The sequence below is a fragment of the Phyllostomus discolor genome, chromosome 1, assembly GCF_004126475.2.
Source record: "Phyllostomus discolor isolate MPI-MPIP mPhyDis1 chromosome 1, mPhyDis1.pri.v3, whole genome shotgun sequence".
Taxonomy (NCBI): domain Eukaryota; kingdom Metazoa; phylum Chordata; class Mammalia; order Chiroptera; family Phyllostomidae; genus Phyllostomus; species Phyllostomus discolor.
In genome coordinates, this window is record NC_040903.2 from 198957325 (window position 1) to 198984651 (window position 27327).

Genomic DNA, 27327 nt, shown 5'->3' on the forward strand with positions numbered 1-27327 from the left:
CCTTGTTGCTGGATATTGAGTTTATTTCAAACTTTTACCGTTACAACAAACTTACACAAAACTTTTGTGGACAGCTCTAATTACTTCCTCAGACTCAAACTCCCAGAAGTAAAATTTATTCGGTCAAATGGTACACATTTTTTTTTTAATTTAAAATTTTTAAAATATTTTATTTATTTATTTATTTAAGAGAGGGAAGGAAGGGAGATAGAGAGAAAGAGAAACATCAATGTGTGGTTGCTGGGGGTTATGGCCTGCAACCCAGGAATGTACCCTGGCTGGGAACCGAACCTGGGGCACTTTGGTTCCCAGCCCGCGCTCAATCCACTGAGCTACGCCAGCCAGAGCTAAATGGTACACATTTTAAAACATAATTAGTACGAAGCACTGGCCGGTGTGGCTCAGTGTGTTGAGTGCTCTCCTGTGAACCGAGAGGTCAGCAGTTTGATTCCCCGTCAGGGCACATGCCTGGGCTGCATGCCAGCTCCCCAGATGGGTACGTGAGAGAGGAAACCGATGTTTCAATGTTTCTCTAACACGATTTTTTCCCTCTCCGTCTTTTTCTCCCTCCTTTCTCTAAAAATCTTTTAAAAAACCGTAGTTAGGATGACCGTGCAATTTATCATCAAACCAAATCACTTCTGAGAGGAAAAGGGGACATACTTCAGGACTGTTCTGGTCAGACTGGGATGCAGAAATTACATGTTAACATACTTGTAAACTATGCCTTAGAGGTTACAGCAATTTACCATATTTTGCCAATGTATAATGTGCACCCACATTTTTGGCCCAAACTTCCAGGAAAAAAAAACCTTTCATTTTCATTTTTTAAATTCAATATTTTATTTATATTTAGAAACAAAACTTATCATCATATTCCAGGGTATTATTTTGCATACGGATATCGTTATTGCTTTCTAGAGTTTAATGCATAAGCATAAATAGTTAAAAACATTTATATAGATAACGGAATTAGGACTATCCATGTATAATATGCATTCTCATTTTTCCCTCAAAATTTGAGCAAAAAAGTATGCATTATACATGACAAAATACAGGTACATTCCTACTAGCAGAGAATCAGAGCACCCATCTCCCCAGTCCCAACCTCTGTGACTCCACGCTTGGTGTCTGCCACATACAGACTAGATCACAACGAATATACTCTGGCATTGGTGGTATAAAATAATAGAGAAAAAAAAGAATATACTACCTTAGTCCCTTACCCTGGTATCAGGTTCCTTCCCAGAGGGGTCTAGCTTCCTTTCTAGGTATTGGCCAATGCTTTCTGTGAGAGGCTAGACTGTTATCTCTTAGGCTTTGTGCAGGCTACCTGGTCTCTGCTGCAGTGACTCAACCTTGTCAGTGTAGCATGAAAGGAACCCCAGATAACCTGTAAACAAATTACAGTGTGGCTGTGTTCCAATAAAACTTTATGGACACAAATTTGAATTTCATATAACTTTCATGTGTCACAAAATATTATTCTTGTTTGGATTCCCTCCCCCTCAACCACTTAGAAATGTAGAAACTATTCTTAGTCTGCGGGCCACAAAAATCTAGGAGGCGGGCCGTAGTTTGCTGACCTGACTCAGATGTTGGTGGGGAACTGAAACAAAGGGAGCCGGGCGGGGGAGGAATCTGCTCGTCTTCGGGCTGACATCAGTGTCCACATGCTTCCCGTGACACACATACCTAGCTCCGTGGAGTTTACAGTATGAATATGTATTTTTGTACAACACTGCCCCTAAACACAAGTCAACACCTTCATATGACATTTAATTGAACAAAGAGCAACCTACTATAATGCTGGAGGAGAAGCTGACTCTGTTGGTTTTACTAAACAGTCTGTTGGTTTCCAGTGGGTCACATGTCATCTACATTATGGAAAATTTTAGGAATTTTTCCAGGGGTAATTTAAATTATATAAACATTTCCTATAATGCACTCATTTTATTTTTACTTACATTTTATCCTCACCTGAAGACATTTTCTTCATTGCTTTTTTTGGGAGAAACATCAATGCGAGAAGCACTGACCAGCTGCCTCCCGCACACACCTGGACCAGGGAGTGACCCTGCAGCCCTGGTGTGTGCTCTGCCTGGGAACTGAACCCACAAGCTTTCAGTTATGGGACGACACTCCAATCGACTGAGCCACACTGGCCAGGGCTAGAATGACTAATTTTAGAAACTAGTTACACATGAGGATTATTCTATTAATTTTTTAGTCCTAAACAAAACAAAAACAAACAGACAGACAGACAAACAAACAACCCCTACATGCCCTGGCCAGGTAGCTAAGTTGGTTAGAACACTCCCAATATGTCAAGGCTGCGGGTCTGATCCCCAGTCAGGGCACATGCAGGAAAATCAGCCAGTGAATGCATAAATAAGCGGAACAGACCAATGTTTCTCTCTCTGAAATCAATCAATTACTCAATCAAAAACCTACCACAGGTTACAATATGAACTCCATGTTCCATGCTCATAAGAAAGAGGACAGAGTAGAAATGAAAATTCTGGAAATCACACTGCAAGCGGAAGTTACCACAGTGGCTTCCCACCAGCCACCCATACAAGCTGGGACGTTCCTCAGCGTCCAAACCAAAGTAAAATATTGGCACAGGATGCTTCCAGAAAGGAGTGCTAAGTTCCCATTATCATTTGAAATATCCATTTCCCTCTAGGAAGATGGAAGTAGATATTATCTTCACTTTATGAATGAGGAAACCGAGGTCCAGAGAAATGTACAGTAACTTATCTCAGGGCACAGTGAGTTGGTGGGGGCACACAGATTAAAGCTTGATGCTTCCTGTATTGTCCAAGCTGTCTACAGGTAACAAAGACAGCAGTGACTGGGATATCACAGAATATCCTCTCCTCCGAGACAGCTACAAAGAGCACTCAGGGCAGAGCAGGATGGTGCAGGGTAGAAACGGCTAGAGGACTTTAAAAGCAAGAATACTACAGTAAGCAGAAGCAGGAAAAAACTACCCCCAGATACATTAACCCTCAAAGATAGATACAGATCTTTAATTTAAAACCGAGTGAGTTTATTCACCGAGAAAACAGTACAGAGCATTCCTGGAACTCTTTCAGTCCAACTGAGAGAGTAGCCTTAAAAACCAGCAGTTTGGAGACCTAAAAGACATCTGGAGAAACTACTGTTCCCTTTCCTTGAGTGTATATTTACTTTTTAAGAAAGAGACGGCTGTGCTTAATTTCTCTTCTAGGGGGTGAGATTTTCATTTTCATTGTCTCAATGGTTGCAGGATTCTTCTGTGAAGGCCAGAAAAGATGGAAGACAAGATCAAAAGATTTGTCACTAATGGGAAGAATGAGTAAGTGAGACTAATGGTTGGTTCACGGAACCGCAATTTTATCACAGAATCACTAGACGGGCTGGTGGGAGGGCTATCACGTTTCCCGTTAATAAAATCTGAGGTATTTAAAGACTCCACAGCCACGGAAACGCACTTCTACTTCCCTCAGGGATGACGGCGAGGCTGAGAGGGCTCTGGTAGAACGCCACACCTCCCTGGGTTTCTCCCGTACGTCACTGCCTGAGCAGGGCTGGACCGTGTCGAACACCTGTCTGGTCCAGTCCCGGTTAGGCGCTGGTGTATGTGATGAGTCAGTTTACTCTACAGAAGGGGTTGCAAGGCAACACTGTGATCAATGATGAGTTTTCCCCGGTCTGCCTTGGCCTGTCTTGGTGCTGAGGCCAATGGCGATACAAAATGGCGCAGCCCTTTACTGTAAGATCTGCCTCAGTAAAAGGAATGGGCTCTTCCAGTCTCAGCTGTCAGGGTTTAACCTAGCTCGTTTCACTTGGCTATTCTCGTCGTCTAGGTGGCAGAAACCTTCAGTGGTGATGTCCCTTTTACTCTCCTCCGTGGGTTCCAAAGGGAAGTCCTGGTCTGTGGCCAGCACCTGTCGGACAGTCATGTTAACACGGGCAGTTTTCAAGTAGCTGGCACACACCTGCCAGTCCTCTGCAGAGCAGCACTCCACCACCGAATCTCTGGGGACGACAGCCGGGGGAGGGGTTTCCAGGCAGCAAGGCAGGCTTTCCCCGTTGGAACTTGGAAGGACCTTTGGAACTGCATGGTTCACCAGGCGACTGAAACCTGACATTACCATGATGTCACCGCTGTGCATAAACATGGCTGTGGGGGCTTCGTCTCTTTTGAGGCCACCCAGGAGAAAGATGGCAGACTGTCCAAAGCTACAAAAAAATAAGTAGACAACACACAACAGTAAGTTTCTGTTAAGTAACCACGGTTGGTAATGTTACTGCTAACTGCATTATTTCCTAATTCCAGCTCAATACTTATTGCTCCTAAATCTTCCTTTTTAAACGGTGCTACGCTCCTTCTCTTTTGGCTTGTGTCTGTGAGCGACCAATCCATAATCTGCTACTTGAACTTGTCAGAGCCCACAGGAGTGCGGCGACATAAAATTTCAAACAGTTAAAAAAGCAAAGTAAGAATTTAGTTTTAACATTACCCATGTAAGTTTTATTAATGCCTCTTTAGGATTTAAGTCTTCGAATAAAATTACAGTGGTCCCTCTTTATCCAGTTTTGGTTTCTACAGTTTGTAACACGTGGTCAACTGTGGTCCAAAATTATTAAACAGAAATAAACTATTCCATAAACAATTCCTAAATTTTAAATTGCACGCTGTTCTGAGGAGTGTGATGAGATCTCGCAGTGCTTGTCCTGCTCTGTCCAGCCTGGACATGATTTCTTATCCCTTTGTCCAGCAAATGCATGTGGTACACGCTCCCCACCCATCAGACACTCAGTAGTAACTCAGTTATCAGATCGACTGTCCAGGTACTGCGGTGTTTCAAGGAATCCTTATTATACTTAATAATGGCCCCAAAGCATAAAAGGAGTGATGCTAGCAATTCAGATATGCCAAACAGAAGTCAAAAAGTGGTTCCTTCAAGTGAAAAGGTGGAAGTTCTTGACTTAATAAGAAAAAAAATTGTGTACTAAGGTTGCTAAGACACAGTCAGAACAAATCTTCTACCTGTGGGCTTGTGAAGGAGAAAGGCATTTGTGCTAGTTTTGTTGTTGCACCTCAAACTACAGAAGTTACAGCCACAGTGCATGGAACAGGCACCACGTTTGTGGGTGGAAGACACGAACAGACAATGTGTTCTGACCGACAGCAGCACGCTGTGCCCAGAGGCACTGAGCCTGTCCAAAGACTTCAGCAAGGGATCCCCCGAAACTACTGACCACATTCACTGAACTTTTATTACACCATATTGTATTAATATCTTACTGTGCCTAATTTATAAATTCAGCTTTACTGTAGGTTAGGAGAAAACACAGTATATCTAGGGTATGGTGTTGTCTGTGGTTTCGAGGATCCCCTGGGGGTTTTGGAATGTATCCTCTGTGGATAAGAGGGGAGGTACTACATTTAAGCCCTTCACTGTATTTATCATTCCTGTCCGTTTTAAAGATAAGGTAATAATAAAAGATTCTCTCAGATACTTTGTCAGATACAGGTGCAGTACTCTGCATAAATTTAAACTTATGTTTAGGGAGACAAGAGGGACCTATTTAGGCTTGTGTGCCTTGCTCTTCTCCATTCCAAAAGACATGCTTACTCTACTGTATGGCCCTCCACTTGCCCATTCCACAGACACTGACAATACCTCTCATTACACAGGCAGACTCCATGCATCTTCAACAGAAATATTAACTGTAATTTGGTTATTATTCTTAGAGGACTACTAGTTTTACTTACGATACATTGTTAAAATGCCCAGAAGTGAAAAATTATAGATCCAGTTATTTTTTAAAAGTTTAATGTTTTTGGATGCATATAGGGGTTCTGATCAAGATGGAGGCATAGGCAGAAATGCTTAGCTTCCTTGCACAGCCAAAAGGAGGATAACAACCAATCTAAAAACAATAAACAACCAGAAGTGCCAGAAAATCAAACTGCATGAAACTCTGACAACCAAGGAGTTAAAGAAACATTCACCCAGACTGTAGGAGGGGCGGAGATGGGAAATAGGCAACCTGGTGGAGAGATCACACGGCAAGGCACAGACTGCATGGGCAAGGTGGAGCTGGCTGAGAGGTCTCCACAAGGTGGTGGACTATATGGGAGAGGCAGTGCTGGCTAAACAGAAACTAAAGATTCAAGCTGCCCTGGCTGGTGTGGCTCAGTGGAATGAGTGCCAGCCTGAGAACCAAAGAGTCAGAGGTTTGATTTCCAGTTTAGGGCACATGCCTGGGTTGCAGGCCAGGTCCCTAGTTGGGAGTACTTGAGAGGCAGCCACACACTGATGTTTCTCTCCCTCTCTTTCTCTCTATAAAAATAAATAAAAAAAAAGTCTTAAAAAAAAAAGAAAATCCTTAAAAAAAAAAAGATTCAAGCTAGCTGTAAACTACTACGGGGGATGCTATGGGGGGCGGGGGAACTCCCAGTCTCACACTAGAGAGACTGTTGCAAAGAGGGGCTAGAGCAGGCAAGCTGCACTGTTCCCTCTCTGACCCCTCCCCCACAGACAGCGCCACATCGCAGCAAAGAAGGTTTCCCCACCCTGCCAAATACCTAAGACCCTGCTCCCCTACAACACAACAGGTGTGCCGAGACAAAGAAATATGGCCCAAATGAAAGAAAAGACCAAAACTCCAGAAAAAGAACTTAGTGCCAAGGACAGAGCCAACCTACCAGATGCAGCGTTCAAAACACTGGTAATCAGGATGCTCACAGAAATGGTTGAGTATGGCTATAAAATAGAGGAAGAAGCGAAGGCTATGCAAAGTGAGATAAAGCAAAATATACAGCTAACCAACAGCGAAGGGAAGGAAACCTGGACTCAAATCAACAATTTGGAACAAAAGGAAGAAACAAACATCCAACCAGAACAGAATGAAGAAACAAGAATTCAAAAAAATGAGGAGAGGCTTAGGAACCTCTGGGACAACTATAGACGCTCTAACATCTGAATCATAGGGGCACCAGAAGGAGAAGAATAAGAGCAAGAAGTTGAAAACTTATTTGAACAAATAATGAAGGAAAACCTCCCCAGTCTGGAGAAGGAAATAGACTTCTAGGCTATCCAGGAAGCCCAGAGGCTCCCAAAGAAATTGGACCCAAGGGGGAACACACTAAGGCACATCATGATTATATTACCCAAGATTAAAGATAAAGAGAGAATCTTAAAAGTAGCAAGGGGAAAGGAGACAGCTACCTACAAAGGAGTGCCCATAAGGCTATCAGCTGATTTTTCAAAAGAATCCTTACAGGCAAGAATGGACTAGAAAGAAGTATTTAAAGTCATAAAAGACAAGACCCTACATACAAGATTACTCTATCCAATCAAAACTACCATTTAGAATGGAAGAGCAAATAAAGTGCTTCCCAGATAAGGTCAAATTAAAGGAGTTCATCATCACCAAGCCCTTACTATATGAAATGTTAAAGGGACTTATCTAAGAAATAGAAGAAAATAAAAAAGTATGAACAGTAAAATGACAACAAACTCACAACTATCAACAACTGAACCTGAAAAACAAAAACAAAAACTAAGTAAACAACTAGAACCAGAACAGAATCAGAGAAATGGAGGTTGCACGGAGGGTTTTCAGTGGGGAGGGGGGAGGGAAACATGGGGGGGAGGTACAGAGAATAAGGAGCATAACTGGTAGGCATAAAACAGAAGGGGAGAGGTTAAGAATAGTATAGGAAACAGAGAAGCTGAAGAACTTGTATGTACAACCCAGGAACACGAACTAAGGAGTGGGGAATGCTGGAGGGTTGGGGGGTGCAGGGTGGAGAGGGGATAAAGGGAAGAAAAATACTGGGAAAACTGTAATAGTGTAATCAATAAAATATACTTTAAAAATAAAAAATTTAATGTTTTTATTTTAGTTTAAACACGCTTTAGAAACGGAATGAGGTGATAAAAAATAACCCCAAATCTCTAGAATGAACTTACCTGAATGACAGCAGGGGCTTGGAGTGATCAAGTTCAGATTTATCTACATGAATGCCCAGCGTAGAATCTAATCGGTAGTAATTCAGGATACCTGCTTCGGCTCGGAAACCCTGAAATCCACAGGCAGCAGCTACTTGCTCTGAGAGGAAAGCCAGGTCAGAAGGGAAAGGTGTATAATGATCTGCTGAGTATTTCTTTAATAAAGTAGGGGAAATAAGAAAAACAATGATCTCAGGAAAGTAGGAAACTGAAATAAGGTTAATTACCACTTAAAAATCATCTAGCTTACATGAATATTAGCATAGCATGATGTATCCATCCATTTTTTGAGGCATCTCAGAATCTAACAACGAGCATTCAAAATACTGAGCGCCTACTGTATAGCAGACCCTGCTGTGCAGAGATAAACTAGAAAAATTCATCCTGCAGGGAGTCTACACATTAAGCAATGACTACAACCTCTCTCTAGTATACTGTAATCCCAAACAGGATAGTTCTTTTAGGGTTAAAAGGTAACTCAGCACTGTTACTGCAGTCCTGGCCGAGCGGCTTATTTGGTTGGAGCATCAACCCATGTACCAAAAGGTTGTGGGTTCAATCCCCAGTCAGGGCACATACCTAGGTTACAGGGTTCATACCTAGGTTACAGGGTTCATACCTAGGTTACAGGGTTCATACCTAGGTTACAGGTTCGATTCCCTGCTGGGGCATGTGAGGGAGACAACTGATTGATGATTCTCTCACATTAATGTGTCTGTCTCTCTCTCTCTCTGTCTCACTCTCAAATCAATAAATATATCAAGTGAGGATTAATAAAAAATAAAAAGATGACCTAACTTCTAAAAAAACATGTTATTGCCAAGAGGAGCCTAAAGAAACATAGCGACTACATGTAATGTGGTGTCCTGGAACAGAAAAAGTACAGTTAAAAACTAAGAAAATTCGAATGAAGTATGTATGGACTTTACTATTATAATAATGTATTACTATTGGTTCACTAATTGAGACAAAGGTACCATCTTAATAACAGAGACAGGTGTTAACAGCAGGGAGAACTGGGCACAGGGTATATAGAAACTCTCTATAGTACACTTCATCTTTTCTGTAAATCTAAAACTATCCTAAAATACAAAGTTTATTATTTTTTTTAAAAAGGTAACTACGATTGACTGCTAGCCTGTAAACCAAAGGGTCACAGGCCGGGTACCCAGTAGGTGGCGCACAAGAGGCAACCACACGCTGATGTTTCTCTCCCTATCACCCTGCCTTACCTCTCCCTAAAGAATATCTTAGGGGAAAAAAAAAAAAAAAGGGCAGCTCAAATACCATCGCCATTTTGGTTACGGACCCCTCAGACTGCCACATGGTTCGGTGCTGGGTTCACTGGTCACACTCTGAGGGGATAACGTGCTCAGGACATCTGAACCGAAACTGACTTACACCATGACTCAGGGCAGGGCCTTAACATGGAAGTCATTTTCAGCACATACCACGCTGAAACTCCTTTATTTTTAGCATCTAAGGATCACAAATACCCTCTTCTCTTAAAAATAAACAAAAACAAAACAAAAAACCAAACAGCAACAACAACAACAAAGAAACCCCAGCTCTGGCCAGCTGGCTCGGTTGGTTAGAGCATACATGACACAGCTAGTTTGCAGGTTTGATCCCTGGTCAGGGCACATGTGTTTCTCTCTCTTTCTCTCCCTTACTCTCTAAAGTCAATAAATAAACAAACCTTAAAAAAAAAATCAAAGGCCAGAGCATTCACTCTCTGTACAAAATCTACACACATCATGACAGCAGTCTCCTGTGTCGGTGAGTTGGAGAGGTTTCCGGGCTACGTGGCTGCAGCAGCCCGACACTCCTCCTCAGTCTGGATGCGCTCCTCTCACTTCTCCTTTGGCTCAACAGCCACAAATCGGATCAGAAAGTCCACTTTTGTCTCATTCTGCAACTCACATGACACATTCTAGCTGGGGCAAGAGAGTCATGGCTCTGGAGAGAATGTATGTGCTTTGGCCAGAAGCGAGCTTTCATTTCAGGTTCAGGAAGACTTCTGTGAGAAGTCCTTGACGGATGGTCAACCCTCTTTAGTTGGAATCTCCCAGTTTTATTTTTTTCTTTTCCTGAACTGCATAGAAAAAGAGTTCCTATTTAATGTCTCAACATTAAGGGTGTAGTTAGAGAACTTTCAGGTTTTCTCTGACATTTAAAGTTTTAATCCTTGCAGAAGATCAAACCACTCAGAGATGCCATTCTAACACTATACCACCTATTCTACGGTGAAGTAATTTCTATTTTGGGCTTTGAACCCTCTCCAAGCTGTCTGGGCACTACTCTTTCTTAATTCTCTTTTGCTTTTCTCTGTTACTTAGTTTTTGATAATTTTCACTCCACATTTGTCTTAGTAAATGGGACTCACTTTGAGGTCTTTGGAGAATAACAATATCAACAATAAAAATAACATCATAAAAAACAACCAGCTAACATTTGTGTCAATGCACTTAACTCTTAGAACAGCCAGCCACTGTTGTAATCACCACACAGGCATTAATCATGTAGTTATCCCACCTACCTTATGAGATAGGTACTATCCTTGCTGAAGGCAAGGCTGTCTAATCTGAAGACACACAGCCATTTTCTCAAATACGGATATTTAGTTTTCCATTAAATCGGAATCACTGACAATAAGAATTATATTATGAATATTTTTAGGTAACTCATTATTTTGATCAGTTAATATATATGCTAATAAGCTGGCTTCACTGAAACTATAGAGCTTTTAGACAGTAACTGGTTAGAAGCAAGATGGTCTATTTCACTCGGTTTATTCAGTTCACTCTCAGAATTAGTCCTTTTACTTGGTGGCAAATACCTCACTGAGACAAGAGACACTGCACTATCAGGGATACAGGAGATATTCTCTGAAGCACAGAAGTCAGGAAAGAGACTGTACCTCAACAAAACAAAACAAAACACCCAAGGAACTTTGTTAATTTTAGGACATTCTTTCCCACTTGTCTCCTGCTCCAACTTTCCCCAGAGGGGTGCGGCATCTAGATCCTGAATGTCCTTCTGTGGACTGATGAGAGCACCAGAAGTATATGGGTCTTCTTTTATTCTAGGAAGATACTGTGTAGGAAATGAATGCTCAACAAACACTGAACAATAATGGAAATAAAGGTCATAACTGACTACTGTTCTTGAAGGCAGTATAGAAAAATTGGTATCTCTAACACCTATTTAGAGAAAGTACTGATGACTTCTGATACAATAATATAACCTGAGGGTATCTTAAGAAAAACTTTTCTCTTGATAAATTATCCATGTCTTTTGGGATAGTGTGTCAAAGAGATTTTAGGAGGGAATAAATAAAAGAGATCCTCCTGTGAATGGATAAGATGATACTGTAAGCTTGGCCAGGAAGAAATCCCTCTCTGTGGGCCCGAGAGCACAAAAATGGAAAACAAAGGAACTAGCAAGAAAATTCAAATACCTTACTGTCCCAGTTATAATGGTAGCCTAGGGTCACCCATCGCAGTTTCTCTAGTAAGCTTCGGGGTCTCCGTTTATTCACTTCTTTATATCTGCAGAAATTAGAGACAAAGGAGGGTTTTATTTACATTAAATGGCAGCAACAGTCGTTTGTAGACCTTGGAGTCTAAATCTGGTATTCCATGTATGTGCTGTCAGCCAAGATCTCCACAGGGGAAATCAGAATAGATAAGTTGAGCAAGAATATACTAATACTAAAAAAAATGGTAACATTTCTAATTTCTTGTCCTTGTTTCTAAATCCTCTACTCAATGGAATCAGTTTTAAATGGAAAGTGTCCAGCATCTCAATGATAGAACAAGAGTGGCAACAGAAATGTCCATGGGAAATGGGACCAAGAGCACTATGGGTAATTGAAATTTAACACAACATGTTCAATTTGGTTTGCTAAAAGTGGTGAATGATTAATCACAGCTATCACTATGTCTTTAACGATGATGGTTTCCCAGAACTGCAAGTTGGGTCAAGTTTGGGCAAACATAGTATGTAATCAATAACTGGGTTCACATGACTTCTTAGATAGCTTAGATAACTGAGGCTTAGTGAACTACTAAGGACCACAGTAATTTGGTTTCTGACATCCCTTGTTCAAACCACAGGAAGTTTCTGTAAACTAGAGCTACCCTTTCAGCAATTAAAAGCTTATCTGATCAAAGCTATGAGACTGACTTTTTCTAAAGAGGAAGCTTGTTGGTTTGATTTACTTCTAAATATCTAAAAATACAAGAATGCTAGGCCTGATCATTTTACTTAGTTTATTTTTTCTATGTAATTTACACAATTTATCAATCAAAAATTTTTTGTTGTTCAAGAACTGCTGTTTAAAAAAGATTCGACTACTTTAAGAAGTTTGTATTCTGACAGGAGACGACAGGTAAGCATAAGAAAAATTATGGGAAAATTCAAGTAGTAGTAGAAAATCTACTACTGAAATGAACACCACAAGCCCTTGTGGGCCACTAGAATTAAGAAAAAGAAGAGCTCAGAGTCAGCCGTCTAACCAGCCGTGGCTTCATGGCAGAGCTGGGAGTCAACCACAGCACTGAAGAACGGGCAGCCTTTCAACAGGGAGCGATGCACTAGGCAGCACAGGCATGCGGCAGGAGCAAAGTAAAGCGTTTAGTAGAGGCTCAGCTCTAAGTGTCACTCATCTTGATGCTTGACCAAGAGTTGACAGAATAGATGCTATCTGTCCTCATGAGTCCACATTCTAAGGACATTGTGATACATACACACATCAAGACCAGTAGCTAAAAGAAATAAAACACACACTAATTTATTTAGGACAACCATGCAGAAAAGAGGCATAGCAAGTCTGACTGCTACCCTTTGAAAGGCCTGCTTACAAGGATGGCCCTTGGCAGGCTGGTGGAACTTGGGTTTTAGAGGCTCACGCCATTCCCAAATCTGTAGCTCACTGTGCCTAAATTGTTGGTACTAACAATACAGTTAATGTTGAACACCTGCTTTCCTTCTGGGAGTGTGAAATCTTGGTACGCTAGGCAGAGGCTCCCACTGCAACCGTAATAGTCAACACCTGGGCACCGAGCTTCCCTCGTAGGTAACACTTCGCACGTCACAACTCGTTGCTAGGGGAATGAAGTGCGTCTTGTGTGACTTCACTGGGGGAGCACCCTGGAAGGTTGAGTCCGGTTTTCCCTGGACATTGCTCCATGTCCTTTTCCCTTTGCTAATTTGGCTCTGTATTCTTTCACTGCAATGTCTTTTCCGTAAGTACAACTATAGGCTGAGCCCTGTGACTTCTCCTGGTGAATCACTAAACTTGGGATCTCTGGCATAACTGGACAGACAACTATTAACAATTTAGGGAGAAAAATATGTAGGCTTGGACAGTGACTGCAATTAGCTGATGTGAACAGTTATTATGTATAACCACCATTCATTATTTAAGTTTTGTGTGTAAAAACAAAAAAACAACAACATAGTAATACAACCTGAGTTCTACCAATGTTTCTTCAGTTAAAGGTACAATAAAAGGACTCCCTGATATTGCTCTCATAAAAAATATTCTATTTTAGTAGCAATGAGACAGAAAAATAAGTATAACCTCTTATTTCTGGACTCATGTGAATCTTGTAATTAATAGTAATATAAATGGAATTCCAGAGTTACATAAATACCCTATGGAGGTGATCCATTCTATTTCTTCCTCTTTCCAAGACACTATTTAGTACCTAGTTCCTTAAAGATAATCTCATACACCTGAAACTAACAGAAAGTAATACTGAATATAAACCATAATTGAAAAAACAAAATAAGAAAAGCAAAAACAAAAAAACCACACACAAACAAAACCCCCTCAAAGACAGGAGAAAATGCTGCTGAAGAACAGAACAATGATTGCATGGATATCAGAGCTGTGAGTTTTCAATGAGGGAGAAAAGAAAGCTGCTGAAATTAGTAGTGTATAAATGGAATCTAGATCTCAAAATAGATGGTGTCCTGAGGATCTAGACAGCAGAGGGAAGAGCTGTACAGAAAGCTTTTACAGAGCTTGTGCATACCCCACTTAGCTTCTGCCAAGTGGTTTTCAAACTTTAATGCTCTTCAGAATCACCTGGAGGGCTTGTTAAAATTCACATGCTGGCCCAGTAGGTCTAGGGTGGTGCCTAAGAATGTGCATTTCTAAGTTCCCAAGTGATGCTGATGCTACCGGTATGGGACCACACTTAAACACTGTTCTAGACAAAATTTAAAAAACAGGACGAAACGTTTCCACCTCTTTCGAGAACCCGTACTATTACATAATAAAAATCAGACTGATCTGAACAAATAAAGATAATAGTGTAGCTCTGGAAAGAATTCAGAAGGTGATTGTATTTTAGACATTTGATATGGCACCACCAGCAAGCTGCCCTTCCATCAAAAGATTCAGTCTAATGTTCTTCAAAAGGGTATACATAATTTTAATTAACATAGGTTTATGGTATTAAGAAAATTATCAAAATTATAGTAACAATCAAGCATGATGAAACCACCCTATAATATGCTTTTTTAAATATAGTTCCTTTTTTAGAAACAAACTACCACTGTAAGGAAGGCTTTGGGTTTGCCTTATAAAAGGGGATTGGTCCAAGGATATAAAAGATGTCAGAGCCTTACTTCCAAAAGCACTAAACCCAGTTCTCATAACAAAAAGGAAAAACCAAGCTTAAGGACTTGATTAGTGGAGGTTGTGATCATTGAGTGTCTATGCCATTTTAAGGAGAATTTAATATATATTTTTGTGTAATGTGTTAAACCCACATAGGTATGAGATTCCATCCCTCATTTCACATCCTCTTCTAAGAACTTGATTTCACTTCTTGCCTTTGTATAGAATTTCTGGAAGCCAAGGAGCAGTTATTGTTTAACACTTGCCTTCCAGCTGTGAGAGCAGCAGAACTGGCCAACACCAGACATTTCTTGTCTGAGTATTATCTTAGGGACCCTTCTGGTTCCCATGGGCCTCTTGGGTAACAAGGTGTCCAGGAAAGTCATTCCTGAACAACATTGTTAACAGTGTAAAGCCAAAAACAAATTTAACAAGTTCCCAAATCATTTCCAAGCAGAATAGTGAGAAACTGATGAAAGGCATGGGTGGGCCGTTCTCTTTTTAAACCTGACTTGTCTAAAAAGACCAACGCAGCTCAGTGCCAACACAGCTGCTGTAGCCACCCTTAGGAATGCAGGGATGATGTTGGCACCTAACCTACCTTTAAATCTTTATCAATTATATAAAAAAAAAAGTTTTCAAGCAAGTGTGACTCTAATTATTGGTTCTTGCTGCAAACAGAACGCCACGCTCCCAGTCCCAGCTGCCCCTCCAGGCACTAGCAGGAGGATGATGGATGGGCGGGCTGGTTACCTTCTCCCCGGTGAAGGTGCCCACATAGCATTTGCTCACTTTCGGTCATGGGGAAGTGCTTTGTGTAAGTGCTGGCTGGCATCTCTCTCAGCAACCACGCTCTACAGCGCTGCTTTCAACCAAACCCCTACTTGGATGCAAACAAACTCTGTGTAGTGGTAGTTTAGGTGTCAGAATTAAGCATTGGTATTTTCTTTCTGGCCTTCAAGGGATATTAGTGAATCACTGTGAAAGCAAAAATACTCAGGACAGAAAGAGTCTAAAGTTGTTTAAAAAACAACTTTAAAATGACTTAAATAGAAAAACTTCAAAATACTATTGCAGGTTTTGCTTTTTTCAGTCATTTTTAAAGGCTTGGGAATTGTGTCTTTCACAATTCTTAATATTTCTCTGCATAACCACAACTTTCTGTCTTAAGGTTCCATCTCCTGTCCCTAGAATTCCTTTTTTTCCCTCTCAGTATGAGTGTTTCCAGTTTTGTCTCCTTTCTCAATCTGAATCTCATCAATCACTGAAAATGGACATCAAATTCTACCTTAAATGCTAACATCCTTTTGCTATTTTGCACATATTTATTCTTATCTAATCTACCTACTGTTCTGAACCATCACTCACATCAAGTGTTCGGTCCCCTTCTTACTCCCTTCCAGGACAATGCGAACAGAGGCCTGACCCAAAGATCCAGTGAACGACTCCAGCTTGCCTCCCCTGCACTTTTCAGAACCTCCACTCCGTCCTCCCCTCCTTGTTTCAGCGGTGCTCCCACTTCTTCCCAAGTTGGCCTCTCACTCAAGCCTCCATTTATGTCCTGTTTGCCTCTGCCTGGCATCTATCACTGCTTCCCTTTATAATCAAATCTTTATAAAAGGACTCACTATTTGCCATCCTCACTGCAATCTGACTTCTGCTGTCACCTCCTACCAAAACGAGTTTCTTTGTTTCACTTGAGTGGTGATCCCAAATCCTATCTTAGTCTAGAAACACTTTCCTGTCTTGGCTTCTAATAGCACTTTTTAAATTTTTTTTTTTTTTTTTTTTTTTTACCCAGAGCTGATGCTTCCTAGGACCAATGGCATTCTTTTCTGTCTTCACCATAGTAAACGCTATTAATAGCACCATAACAAAGTCTTACAGGAGCAGAAAGGGGAAAAGTTTATTTCTGCTTCCACAATGAGAATATCAATAAAAAAGTTTATATATATATATAAAATTAATACAAGGCATTTCACAAGCTTATGGAACAAAGTTGCTTTATTTAAATTTATATTTTCTTATTCTTTGAAGTTATTTTTGACTAAATAATATTCACAAAATTCAAAAGGTACATGAAAGTATCCATTATCTAATTAATTCCACAAATATTTGGTAGGTACCTTTTGCACTTAAGAATAAAAACACAGGGCAAGGGGACAAAGCAGGAGAGAAAAGAGGACTACTGTTAATTAAATGTGGGGGAATCATCTCTAGTAAGATATTAGAACAGAGACCTAAGGGCAGGAAGTCATTGGTTAAAAGAAAAAGCTTCCCAGGTAGAAGGAACAGCGTGTCCACAGAATCTGAGCCTGGCCCTGACTGCCGTGGCTCAAGGGTTTGGGTGTTGCTCCACAGACTGCAAGGCCTCCAGTTTCATTCTCTGGCAGGGCACATGCCTGAGTTGCGGGTCAGGTCCCTGGCTGGGGGTGTGTGAGAGGCTACTGACGTTTATCTTACATGTTGATGTTTCTCTCCCTCTCCTCCTTTCTCCCTGCTTCTCTCTCTAAAAATTAAAAATAAATTAAGGTCACCAGTTTGATTCCCAGTGAGGGCATATGCCTGTGTTTAGAGACAGGTCCCCAGTTGGGGGCATTCTAGAGGCAACCAACCAATTGGTATTTCTCTCACACGTCAATGTTTCTCTCCCTCTCTAAAAATAAATACATAAAATCTAAAAAAAAAAAAAAAAAAGAATCTGAGTATACCTGATGTGTTTAATGAATAGCATGAAGGTCAGTATGGCTGGAGAATCAATAAAAAGGAATGGTAGGAGATGAGGCTGGAGAGGTGCCTAGGGCCAGATCATCTAGGCCTTGTAGACCTTGGTGAAAACTGACTTTATTCTAAGTGTTGTATAACCAAGAACTTGACTGGCCACTGACCCTGGTTCTTGGGAGAAAGCTTTTAAACCCTTGGGAATGTCTATGTTATTCACTGTGGGCCCCAGGACCATACCCGGTAGGCTTGTCAAGCTAGAAAGACCAACCATCTGATTAGAGGATTTAATCTTTTCAGAAGTGATACTCAGAAATTGAGTTCAATTATGTAATTAATGATCCAATCAATCATGCTTAAGTAGCAAAACTCCAATAAAAACTCTGAACACTAAGGCCTGGGAGAGTGACCCATCCTGATTCCAGGGCAAGAGGATATGGAAGGAAGCTTTGCATTCAGGACTCTTCCAAAACCATAAGCATAATGCTTTCCTGATTTGTGAGCAGTTCAGGAGAGTTCTTGAACCTAAGGCAGTCATGAGAACTTCCCTAAATTTGTGCCAGGTGGTCACAAGTATGGGTAAGCTGGGGACCTCCCAAACTTGTGGCTGGTGTCTGAAATGAGAGCAGGACCGTTGGGGACTGCACCCTTAACTTGTGACGTCCATGCCGACTCTGGGCAGTTCCTATCAGAACTGAATCTCAGTACTGCTGATGAGAAGCTAAAGAAGGTGACATTGTGTCTGCACCCTGAAAACAGACCGAAGGGGCACAAGAACAGACAGAGAGAAACTGGTCAGGCTACTGTGGTAAATGATGGTGGCTTAGATTAAGGGGGTGGTGATGGAAATGCTAAGAAAAGATTTTATTCATAGTAACTATAGATCTTACTATATTTGCTAGAGGGTAGGATTTAAGACTTTTTATATCTCTGCATGGTGGCTTGTGTTCTGCTAGGTTTTATAACATGCCTGATTTGTCTAGTCTCTTGCTGACACTTAGGTTGCTTCTCACCCCCCCCCCCACTACAGACAAAGCTACAATGAAGATGTTTATACCTATTATACTCTTGTGCAAGAATCTCAAACTATACTATTCAATGATAATAAACTTTGAACAAAACATAGAATTGAGGTGCCCTAATTTTGTGAACATATTTATGCTTTTAAGTTCAAGTATTTATTTTCTATTTAAACTTTCTTCTTCCCTGACCACAGAAATGCAGGAAGTTGAAATTAAAAGGATCCTCAGAGGTCCTCTACTTCCATGATTCTCCCTGTGGATATGATAGATAATTACAATATGCAAGGGGATCTTTTTGAACAGACCCTCCTTCTGGTATGCACTGGCAAAGTGGGGAAAGCTGGCAGGTACTCTGACCATAATTTAACCACTTTGAATGGCTTATCCAGTCCAGTACCTTTGTTTCCCAGAGGAGAAAACAAATATACACCCAGCAGTGACAGGAGAACTTAGGCCCTAATCATTTTTTAAAAAATATTTTATTTATTTTATTTTTAGATAGAGGGGAAGGGAGGGAAAAAAGAGAGGGAGAGAAACATCAATATGTGGTTGCCTCTTGTGCATACCCTACTGGGGACCTGGCCCACAACCCAGGCACGTGTCCCGATTGGGAAAAGAACCCTCAACCGTTTGGTTCACAGGCAGGCGCTCAATCCACTGAGCCACACCAGGCAAGGTCCCTTATCAATTGTCAATGCTACCAGCAATGTCTGAGCATATCAATTTCTTCCAACCCTTGAAAACAGAAGGTATGACTATCACATTTTTTATTTTTGATAGAGATTTGTCTGACCTATCTTAGAAGATGACAACTGAAATTTCTGTTGAGTCGTTTGTCAGAAGGAAAAAAATTACTTGAAAACGCAGTCTGGTTTAATAACAAACTTTAAGCTCTCTTTGACTAATTTCACTCAAACCGCACCACTAGAACACTAAGTTCAAACAGAACACACAAAGCTGGTGTGATGGTTTTAAGAGGCTGTTCTAAGGATTTTTCACATACTCTCTTATTTAACCCTCACACTATCGAATGAGAAAAGGACTACTCTGAGGCACAGAAAGGTTAAGAACCTTGCTCAAGTTTACACAGCTTTCAAGCGACAGAGCTGGTATTTGAACTCAGGCAATCTCTCTCTAGAACTAGTGCTCTACACAGCACTTAACCCTTTACAGTCTGGTTCTAACCTACCTTTCCTGCTTCACGTCTTGACTTCTAGGAAGCCTTTTCCACAATTCACCTCCAATCCAGCCACCTAAACAATCATTCCCATATCTTATCAACTCTATTTCTGTGCCTGCCAAATTGTACTTAATTATATGGTTATGTATCTGTTCTCAACTAACCCACACATTTCTAGAAGGCAAGGACCGTGTCTTATCTGACTTTGAATCTGTAACACTCAAACACAGTATCTGACCCACAGCTGAAACTCAGAAATTATAAAAGTGGAATAAACACATGAATGCACACTGTGCTCCTATCTCACAGAACTTGCTCTGTTTTAATATCACCTCTCTGGCTCAGGCTGCTTTTTCTACCCAAAACAGTGTTTTTGCTTTTCAGGTTGGCCAAACCCATCTTTTTTGAAGACCCAGTTCAAATGGACAGAGGGGGGAAAATATGACAATGAACTCAATTAAAAAGTAACTTTTTCTTCTCTGACACCTCCTTCCTGCCTGAAAATTACTTCTTCCCCTGGCTCCCTCAGCATTTTTCTGGCTGAACTCTATTATAATTAATTCTGTTGATACGGAATTACTGCCATAGACAATGCACTCCTGAATGCAGGGACCATGGCCTACTTTGTATCACCAATGCTAAGTATCGTGCCTGATACGCAACTGATCCACAGTAAATGTCTGTGGAATGAACGAACATTGAAACAACAGTACGGTACAAACATTAGTTCTCGCGAAAAACTGATGTACCACAGAACAGCTACTGGAACTGACTTCATCTAGAATGCAGAAGTAAAGAGCTTTCAGTTACTTTTTGCCAGGACACCCAAGTCTTCAAAGGAACTCACTTTAAGCAGAGAAAAGGGCTGAAGCTACATGAAAATCAGTCATCTGATGATTAATGAGACGTACTTGATGTCTTAGCTCTGGTAAGGAAATCTGTGAAACGGGTCTCAATTTACTGTAACTGTCGAAGCACCTGCGCAGATGTTCCGGGGGAAGGAACGTAACCGTGCTGCAGTCAGTTCCTGTCACTTCGCTATAGAATAGTTCCTTTAAAGGTCTGTAATGACTTCGACGAATACTAACACTTTTATTGCGATTGATAAAACCTACCTTAGAAACTCTTTGCTCTGTTCCCAGAGATTCCAGGTCTCTTCTTTAGTCATGTGTTTGTCCAGGTTACACACATTAGGTTTCTGGGAATATAACTTAAGGCACTGTTTCACCCAGTGCCACTGGTAACCTGGGAGGAAGGGATTTGGGATGAAAATAAATCCTGTAGAAAAGATGGGTGGGAAAGAAAGGAGAAGAGGAAATTCTCCATCAGTTATTCAGATAATTTATTTCTGTTGACTTCCTTATGCACACTCTACTTTACTATTTACCCTCCATTTCCTGTTGCTCATGCTTCCAGCGGCTTCCACACCTATACACAAGTGTTTTTATTCCTATCCTCCAATTTTAAGAGAAAGAGGAATTTCTTCAAGTTGATATAAGTTTGATGAACACTAAACATTTACCACTATGCAAATTCCTTTGGCTTTTGGGGTTGGGGTTATTCTTAAGAGAAACATTCCACATATGATCAGCTGTGTTACCCAAAAGTGAACTTTAGAGTTGAAAATGTCAAAAGTTATCCCTCAAATTTTCACCAGGTGTTACCATTTATAGAGGAGGTGGCTGCTTCTTGCAATTACTATCTTTGGGATCTCAGCGTTCCCTTTTTGCCTTTTCCACTTTCTATTTTCTGGCTGAAGACTCTTTGAATGATCACAGTTAAAATAAGTGGTGTGATGTCTGGCTCCTGACTAAAATAGCAGGAGGGAATATGGTACGTCCATCTGCTCAGCATGGCGCCATGCGTACACCTACAGCACGTGTGCTGAGAAGACCCTTGTGACCTTGAAACCTGGGGTTTCTCCTTTGTAGAAGTGGGGTAACAACAGTTAACTGGAATCTGTGCATGGTAAGGATTAATTCACCAAACACTCAACAAACACATACTATGTACTTGCTTAAGAATTAGAGATAAAGAGATGGAAAAACTTTATCCTTCATGAAGTACCTGGAGATAGGGCAGCAGAGACAGTAATACAGATAATGCCTCTTATTTATTTTTTAATTTTAAACTGAATTTATTGGGGTGACATTAGTTAATAAAGTTAAATGGGTTTCAGGTGTACAATTCTATAACACATCATCTGTACATAGTATTATATTTTCACCAAGTCTCCTTCCAGCACCAGTTATCCCCCCATACCTTCTTCTACCTCCCCCCACCCCGCTTTCCCTTTGTTAATCACCATGGTGTTGTCTGTGTACACGAGGGGTTTTTTTGTGTGTTTCTTTTGCTCAATCCCTTCACCTTTTTCACCCAGCCCCCTACTTCCCTCCCCTCTGACCAGATGCCTTTTAAGAGCCTGGCTGTGAAAACAAACACAGACTGAGGAGTAGTCGAAGAGGAATAAAGAAGTAACGAGAGAGTTTATGGTTTTTAGGGGTTAAAAAGACCAAAGCATGCTTATAGATTGTGAAGAAAGAACCTGCAGAAAACTGGTTAAAAATAAAAGTGAGGAACGGAACGGAGCAAGGTCTTGAAAGATATACAAGGGAAAGAAGGTAGGATCAAAAAGGTGAAGGGACTGGCTGAACTGAAGGAAAACTGGAGAATAAAAATGGGGAAATTTGCTTATAAGCGTGGAGGCCTCTTTCGCATTTCATGTATCAGTAAAATTCTCCAAGCAATTTAGGATAGTGACAGGACTGTAAATGTTTTCAAAGAAAAAAAAGTGAAAACCCCCAATAATCTACCATACGCTATCAGCATGATTTAAAAAAGACTACAGCACCCCCACAGTATAAGATTAAAGGAAGAATGCCTCTGATCTAGTGCAAGCTTGCACAGTGACAAGAAAGTTAATACCTTCTCAGGCAGTCCATTTCCGACAACTGTCGTCTTCCTTTCGCTGAATTAAAATTTGCCTCTTTTAAATTTTCATGCATTGGCCTTAGGTTGTGACACATAGAACAAGCCCAAATTGGGTTTTAATTCTTCTTGATAAGTACTTCCAGCTTTACAGCTGACATTTATTAAGCCTTTACTATGTGCTAGTCACTGACCTAGGCACTTCACATGTATAGTCACATTTAATCCTCATAATAATCTTATGAAGTGGGTACTTTGTGAGATTTTACATCTGAGGCCAAGAGAGATTAAGAAACTTGCCCAAGGTCATATCAGTAGATGGTAGAGCTGGGACATGAACCCGGTAGCCTGGTACCAGAGCCCAAGCTTTAGTCGCTAGTATGTACTGCTTCCCATCCTTTCTTACGTACAACCTTTCAAATATTTAACATTATCACGTCCCCCTCAAGCCTACTCTTCCCCAGACTCCGTTTCTGGTCTTCGGACCCATCAGCTTCCTGCTCAGTCTTCTAAAGACAGGTTGCGGTGTACCCAGTTTCCTTAAGAAGTAGAATCTGCCCTGGTGTGGCACAGTGGACTGAGTGCCAGCCTGCGAACCAAAGGGTTGCTGGTTTGATTCCCAATCAGGGTACATGCCTTGGTTGTGGGCCAGGTCCCCAGCAGGGGGGCACTCGAGAGACAACCCACACACTGATGTTTCTCTCCCCATTTCACCCTCCCTTCCCCTCCCTCTAAAAAAATAAATGAATAAAATCTTTAAAAAAAGGGGGGGGGGGGGCCAGAATCCATAAGTAAATAAAATCTCTCCAATCAAATCAGAGTAAGAAGAGACTGTCATCTCCCATGTTTTGGACATTAAAAAAAAAAGCAAGTACACCAATTCAGACAAAAGAAAACCAAAGTGGGGGTGCTAACTTTGTAGTCTGAACAATCTGTTAAGGGAAACATGACCTTGAAAACGAGCTAGGTCTGTCTGAAAGGTAAAGGGCAGTCTTCACAAACAATGACTACAAAAGACTGATGGTGATGCATGCTCTTCATTTACCTAAACTCAAGGAGGGCAATGCTTTCATATATAAAGGCCATCATTTGACTGTCTCCTTTGTGATTTCAGTCATAAGGTCAGTCTTTGGCTCTTTCATACAGAACTAAAGTTCACGAAGCCTTTTATAGAAGTATTAAGGCTGTTATACCTTCCCATGTTATTAACAAATACTTTAGTGGTCATACTGTATTAAGAGCTGTAACACAGACCTGGCCCTTAGCACAACAAAAAATTATTTCTTTCTTTTTAGGGGCATCTCTGGCCTTTAATCCATATTTAAAATCACAAGTGCAATGTTAACTTTATCTCCTCCAGAAAGAAACAAGATGACAGACGTTAAGATTATTTGGCCAAATAAGGCACTTCCATGTTTTCTGAATAGTTCATAATAATCAATCTTATTAAAATATTATTTAAAATATTATACTATTTTATATTAATAACATTATCCACTTTTTAAAAAATTCATTTATTTTTAGAAAGAGGGGAAGGGAGGGAGAGAGAGGGGGACAGAAACCTCATTGTGAGAGAAACATCAACCGGCTGCCTCTCACACGCCCCCTACTGGGGATCTGGCCCACAACCCAGGCATGTGCCCCTACGAGAAATCACACCAGACACCTTTTGGTTTGCAGGTCAGCACTCAATGCACTGAGCCACACCACCCAGGGCAACATTACCCACTCTTCATTATTACCTTAATCTATCTGTAAAGTGAGCTACCCAACATTATTACTAAAATAACAAAAATTCTAGGTTAGTCTATCAGTACTTTTGACCTTGTTACCTACAATTCTTTTTAAAAATACTCGGCCTTGATGATAGCAATAATTTTTAAGTTGTTGTTATGCCATCTGAGAATATAGGGATTGTGTGTCTGGAATGACCATTGTGAATTATATTATTGCTCAAAGCAGTTCTTCTGCTAGAGGAGGTGGGTGTTCAGAGAGGTGTGGCAGGGAGCCCAGAGTCAGCGTCCTAGTTTTTGATTTGTACCTGGTGTGCCACTTTCTGCAATATAAACAGCACTGCTGACTTCTGTTCTATTCTTTGGGAGTGCTAAATAAATGGAATTCTTAGATGAGGCAGAATTTAGGAGGGGTTGGGTAGTAGAACACTGTGTGCATTTACCTTTTTCTTTGTCTACATATTAGCGTACAAGGGCCTCCTCTGAGATTAGACAAATGAACTGATTTCACCCTCTAGGCCGGCTGCACTCACCAGGATAGTCTTCGAGTCCGTAAGCTTGCCACTTGCTGACCGGCTGAAGTCCTGCTCTGTGTGCATCGTGGTCACTGACTGAGGACACACTTAGCTGAGATCTGACCACCTGGCAGGAAGGAAACAAGTCAGAGGGCTCAAGCCATTTCACAGGTCAACCCCGAGAACCTCAAACCTCTAAAGACATTTCAGGTATGGGGCAAAGTTAGGAGTCCTAAGTCTGGGGTCCTGAACTTAGTACCACTACTTACTTGATAAGATTTAGATAAGTCACTTAATTTCTTAGAGCCTTAGCTTTCTCATCTATATACTAACAAACACTAGAGACCTATATAAAATTAAGATAGGTAGTAATGAGAAGCAGGCTGATTCTGGCCTCCAAGACTACTTTTTCTTATGATACCACACCTTTGTGATGTCTTACTGGACTCTGGTCATCAAAGCATACTGGAATACTCTGAGTCACTATGCTGTTTGCTTCGGTTAGGGCTAAAAATGATGCTTCTGAGGCATTTGCACACTGTTGGTGTTTAAACAGAGCTATGAGGGACACCAGGCTGGGGACAGTGAGAGAATGAAAAGAGAATACTCTTAACCATACAGAAACAAATGTATCAATAAAACACTGAGAACCGTATAATATTTGCCCTCTTTTAGATAAAACTTCAAATAGACATTCCCAACTTTTTTGCCTTTGTTAATTAGGAGTTAAGTTTTTCAGGGTCTCATGAAGTTTTATTTGCATGTGGAGCATCTTACAAATGGCTCATTAAATTGGTTAAGAGATCCAATACGAAGTCATTAAAGGACATTTAGGGAAAAAACACAAACAGCTTTACTCTTTTCCTGAAAATAAATTCAGGGTCTGGCTTGCCTTAGAATACATCAAATGTTCTCTTCTAAAGAGATATGATCTCTTATCCTACTAACTTCACCAAGTGTGGAGATTTCCAGGCAAAATACCAACATGTAGCTGGTACATAACTAGTCTGTATAATAAAATGGATATCTGGAATTCTCTGAGAGTCCTGACCAAGCTAACTTTCTCCAGGTACCTAGAGGCTAATAAAATGTTTTAATTTCAAACACTTTGTGATGATTTCTTAAACAGACCACACTTAATAGTGCACTGTAATTGAGCAATACCCTCAAAGTAAACTTGTGGACCTATCATATGCTAAATTGAACCAAACTCTGAGCTTTTAAATAGGTTTTCTGTTGCCTCCCTCACTTTCTCCACTGCTCTTATTAGGTGTCTTTTAATAGTAACTTTCTTCTCTTATTTGCTACTTTCAGTCTGGTTTTTTTTGGAGGGGTTGAGGAGGTGAGGAGTGAATACTCAATAGTGTATTTATTGAGAAATTACTATTTTAGGTATACACTAGACACAATGTCACCTTCTCAGGCGACTTACATTTTTAAAGTATCTAAGCATTATAGTCAAGTATAGGCAAAAGTAGCTGACTGAGGACCTGAGGGGCTCTCCCACAAATCAAGTGTATTATTCTTGGGGTGCAGACTTTCTGTATTTATATTGATAACTCTAAGACCATTCTGACTAATAAAATTTGGTAAGAAGCTGAGCTCTAGACAAATATGGTGGTACTATGACATTCCAATTTTATTGAGAACTATTACTAAGCTTGGAAAGAATGCCTCATCCAGCCATCTGGGTACAATACCAAGGGCAAATTAAGAGATCGGGTATCCTCAGTGCTAAAGCAATTGTGAAAAATATACACATTACACTGCAGTTGTGATTCCCTCTGTGCCCCCGCCCCCTATGATACTTTTCTTAATTTCCATGGGGAAAGGTAGAAACAACGGACGATGCTCGGATTCGGCAGCTCTTTACTTTCAACTTGGAGAGATTATCCCAGTTTTGTAATGCCTTCTTTCTCGAAGGCTCAGACAAGACAGGTTCCAGCAGTTTTGTGAGCAATAGCTTGATAACATCGATCCCTCCCAGGTCTGGAATTACTCGGGCACTTGGCTCTTTCAAGATGCAGAGCGCTACCCATAACGTCTAGGAATACGGCTTACGGTAATTTACACAAACATAAATACAAAATGCAAGTTAATGGAAGGAGTAAATACCAATTCCCAGACATTTTTGACCTAGAGCGCAGCAACGAGTGGCCGCGTGGAGGAACCAGTAGGAGAGCTCTTCTCCGTCAAAATGTGGCGTATTGTGGGCAGTTCAATTCCGTGCCCACGGGTGCTGGGACCGCTTGATAAGAATCAGTCTGTAAGCTGTAAGAGGAGGACACTGAAACCCCTCCACGAACCGAGGCAAGACGACGAGCAGGCGCGTGCCGCAATCTCCGTACCTTGTGGGCCCCGGGCCCCGTGCCGCGGCCTGCGTGGGCCGCCGAGAAGTCGATGACCCCTCCCAGGTCTGCGGTCCCGGGGCGGCTCTGCCGGTAGAAGCGGAAAAGCTTCCGAAAGGCGTCCTCCCCGGGCTCCGTCGCCAACGTAGCCACAGAACCCAGTGCCGCCGCCATCTTCCCCATCTCGCCGTCCCGCGTCCTCTGGCCCGGAAGCAGATTTCCGTGCTCCGG

The 27327-nt window shown here is 41.1% G+C and overlaps 1 protein-coding gene across 1 annotated transcript; it reads right to left on the reverse strand.

The window, feature by feature from the left end:
• Positions 1-27309, reverse strand: ALKBH1 (alkB homolog 1, histone H2A dioxygenase). Its single transcript, XM_028506504.2, has 6 exons — positions 27097-27309; positions 24767-24875; positions 20688-20850; positions 11476-11566; positions 7977-8170; positions 1-4230 (listed from the first exon to the last, which is right to left on the reverse strand). Exons 1-6 carry the CDS (start codon positions 27277-27279, stop codon positions 3801-3803), a joined length of 1170 nt encoding a protein of 389 aa, XP_028362305.1. The 5' UTR covers positions 27280-27309; the 3' UTR covers positions 1-3800.
• Between the last annotated feature and the right edge of the window lie 18 nt (positions 27310-27327).

What these genes read in the sequence shown, in the direction of transcription:
- ALKBH1 (XM_028506504.2), bottom strand. Translation starts at nt 27,279, where the DNA reads ATGGGGAAGATGGCGGCGGCACTGGGTTCTGTGGCTACGTTGGCGACG. An exon ending in CGGACTCGAAGACTATCCTG is followed by an intron (nt 20,851 to 24,766) that starts GTGAGTGCAGCC and finishes TCTTTTCTACAG; the next exon opens with GATTTATTTTCATCCCAAAT. An exon ending in ATTATAACTGGGACAGTAAG is followed by an intron (nt 8,171 to 11,475) that starts GTATTTGAATTT and finishes ACTTTATTAAAG; the next exon opens with AAATACTCAGCAGATCATTA.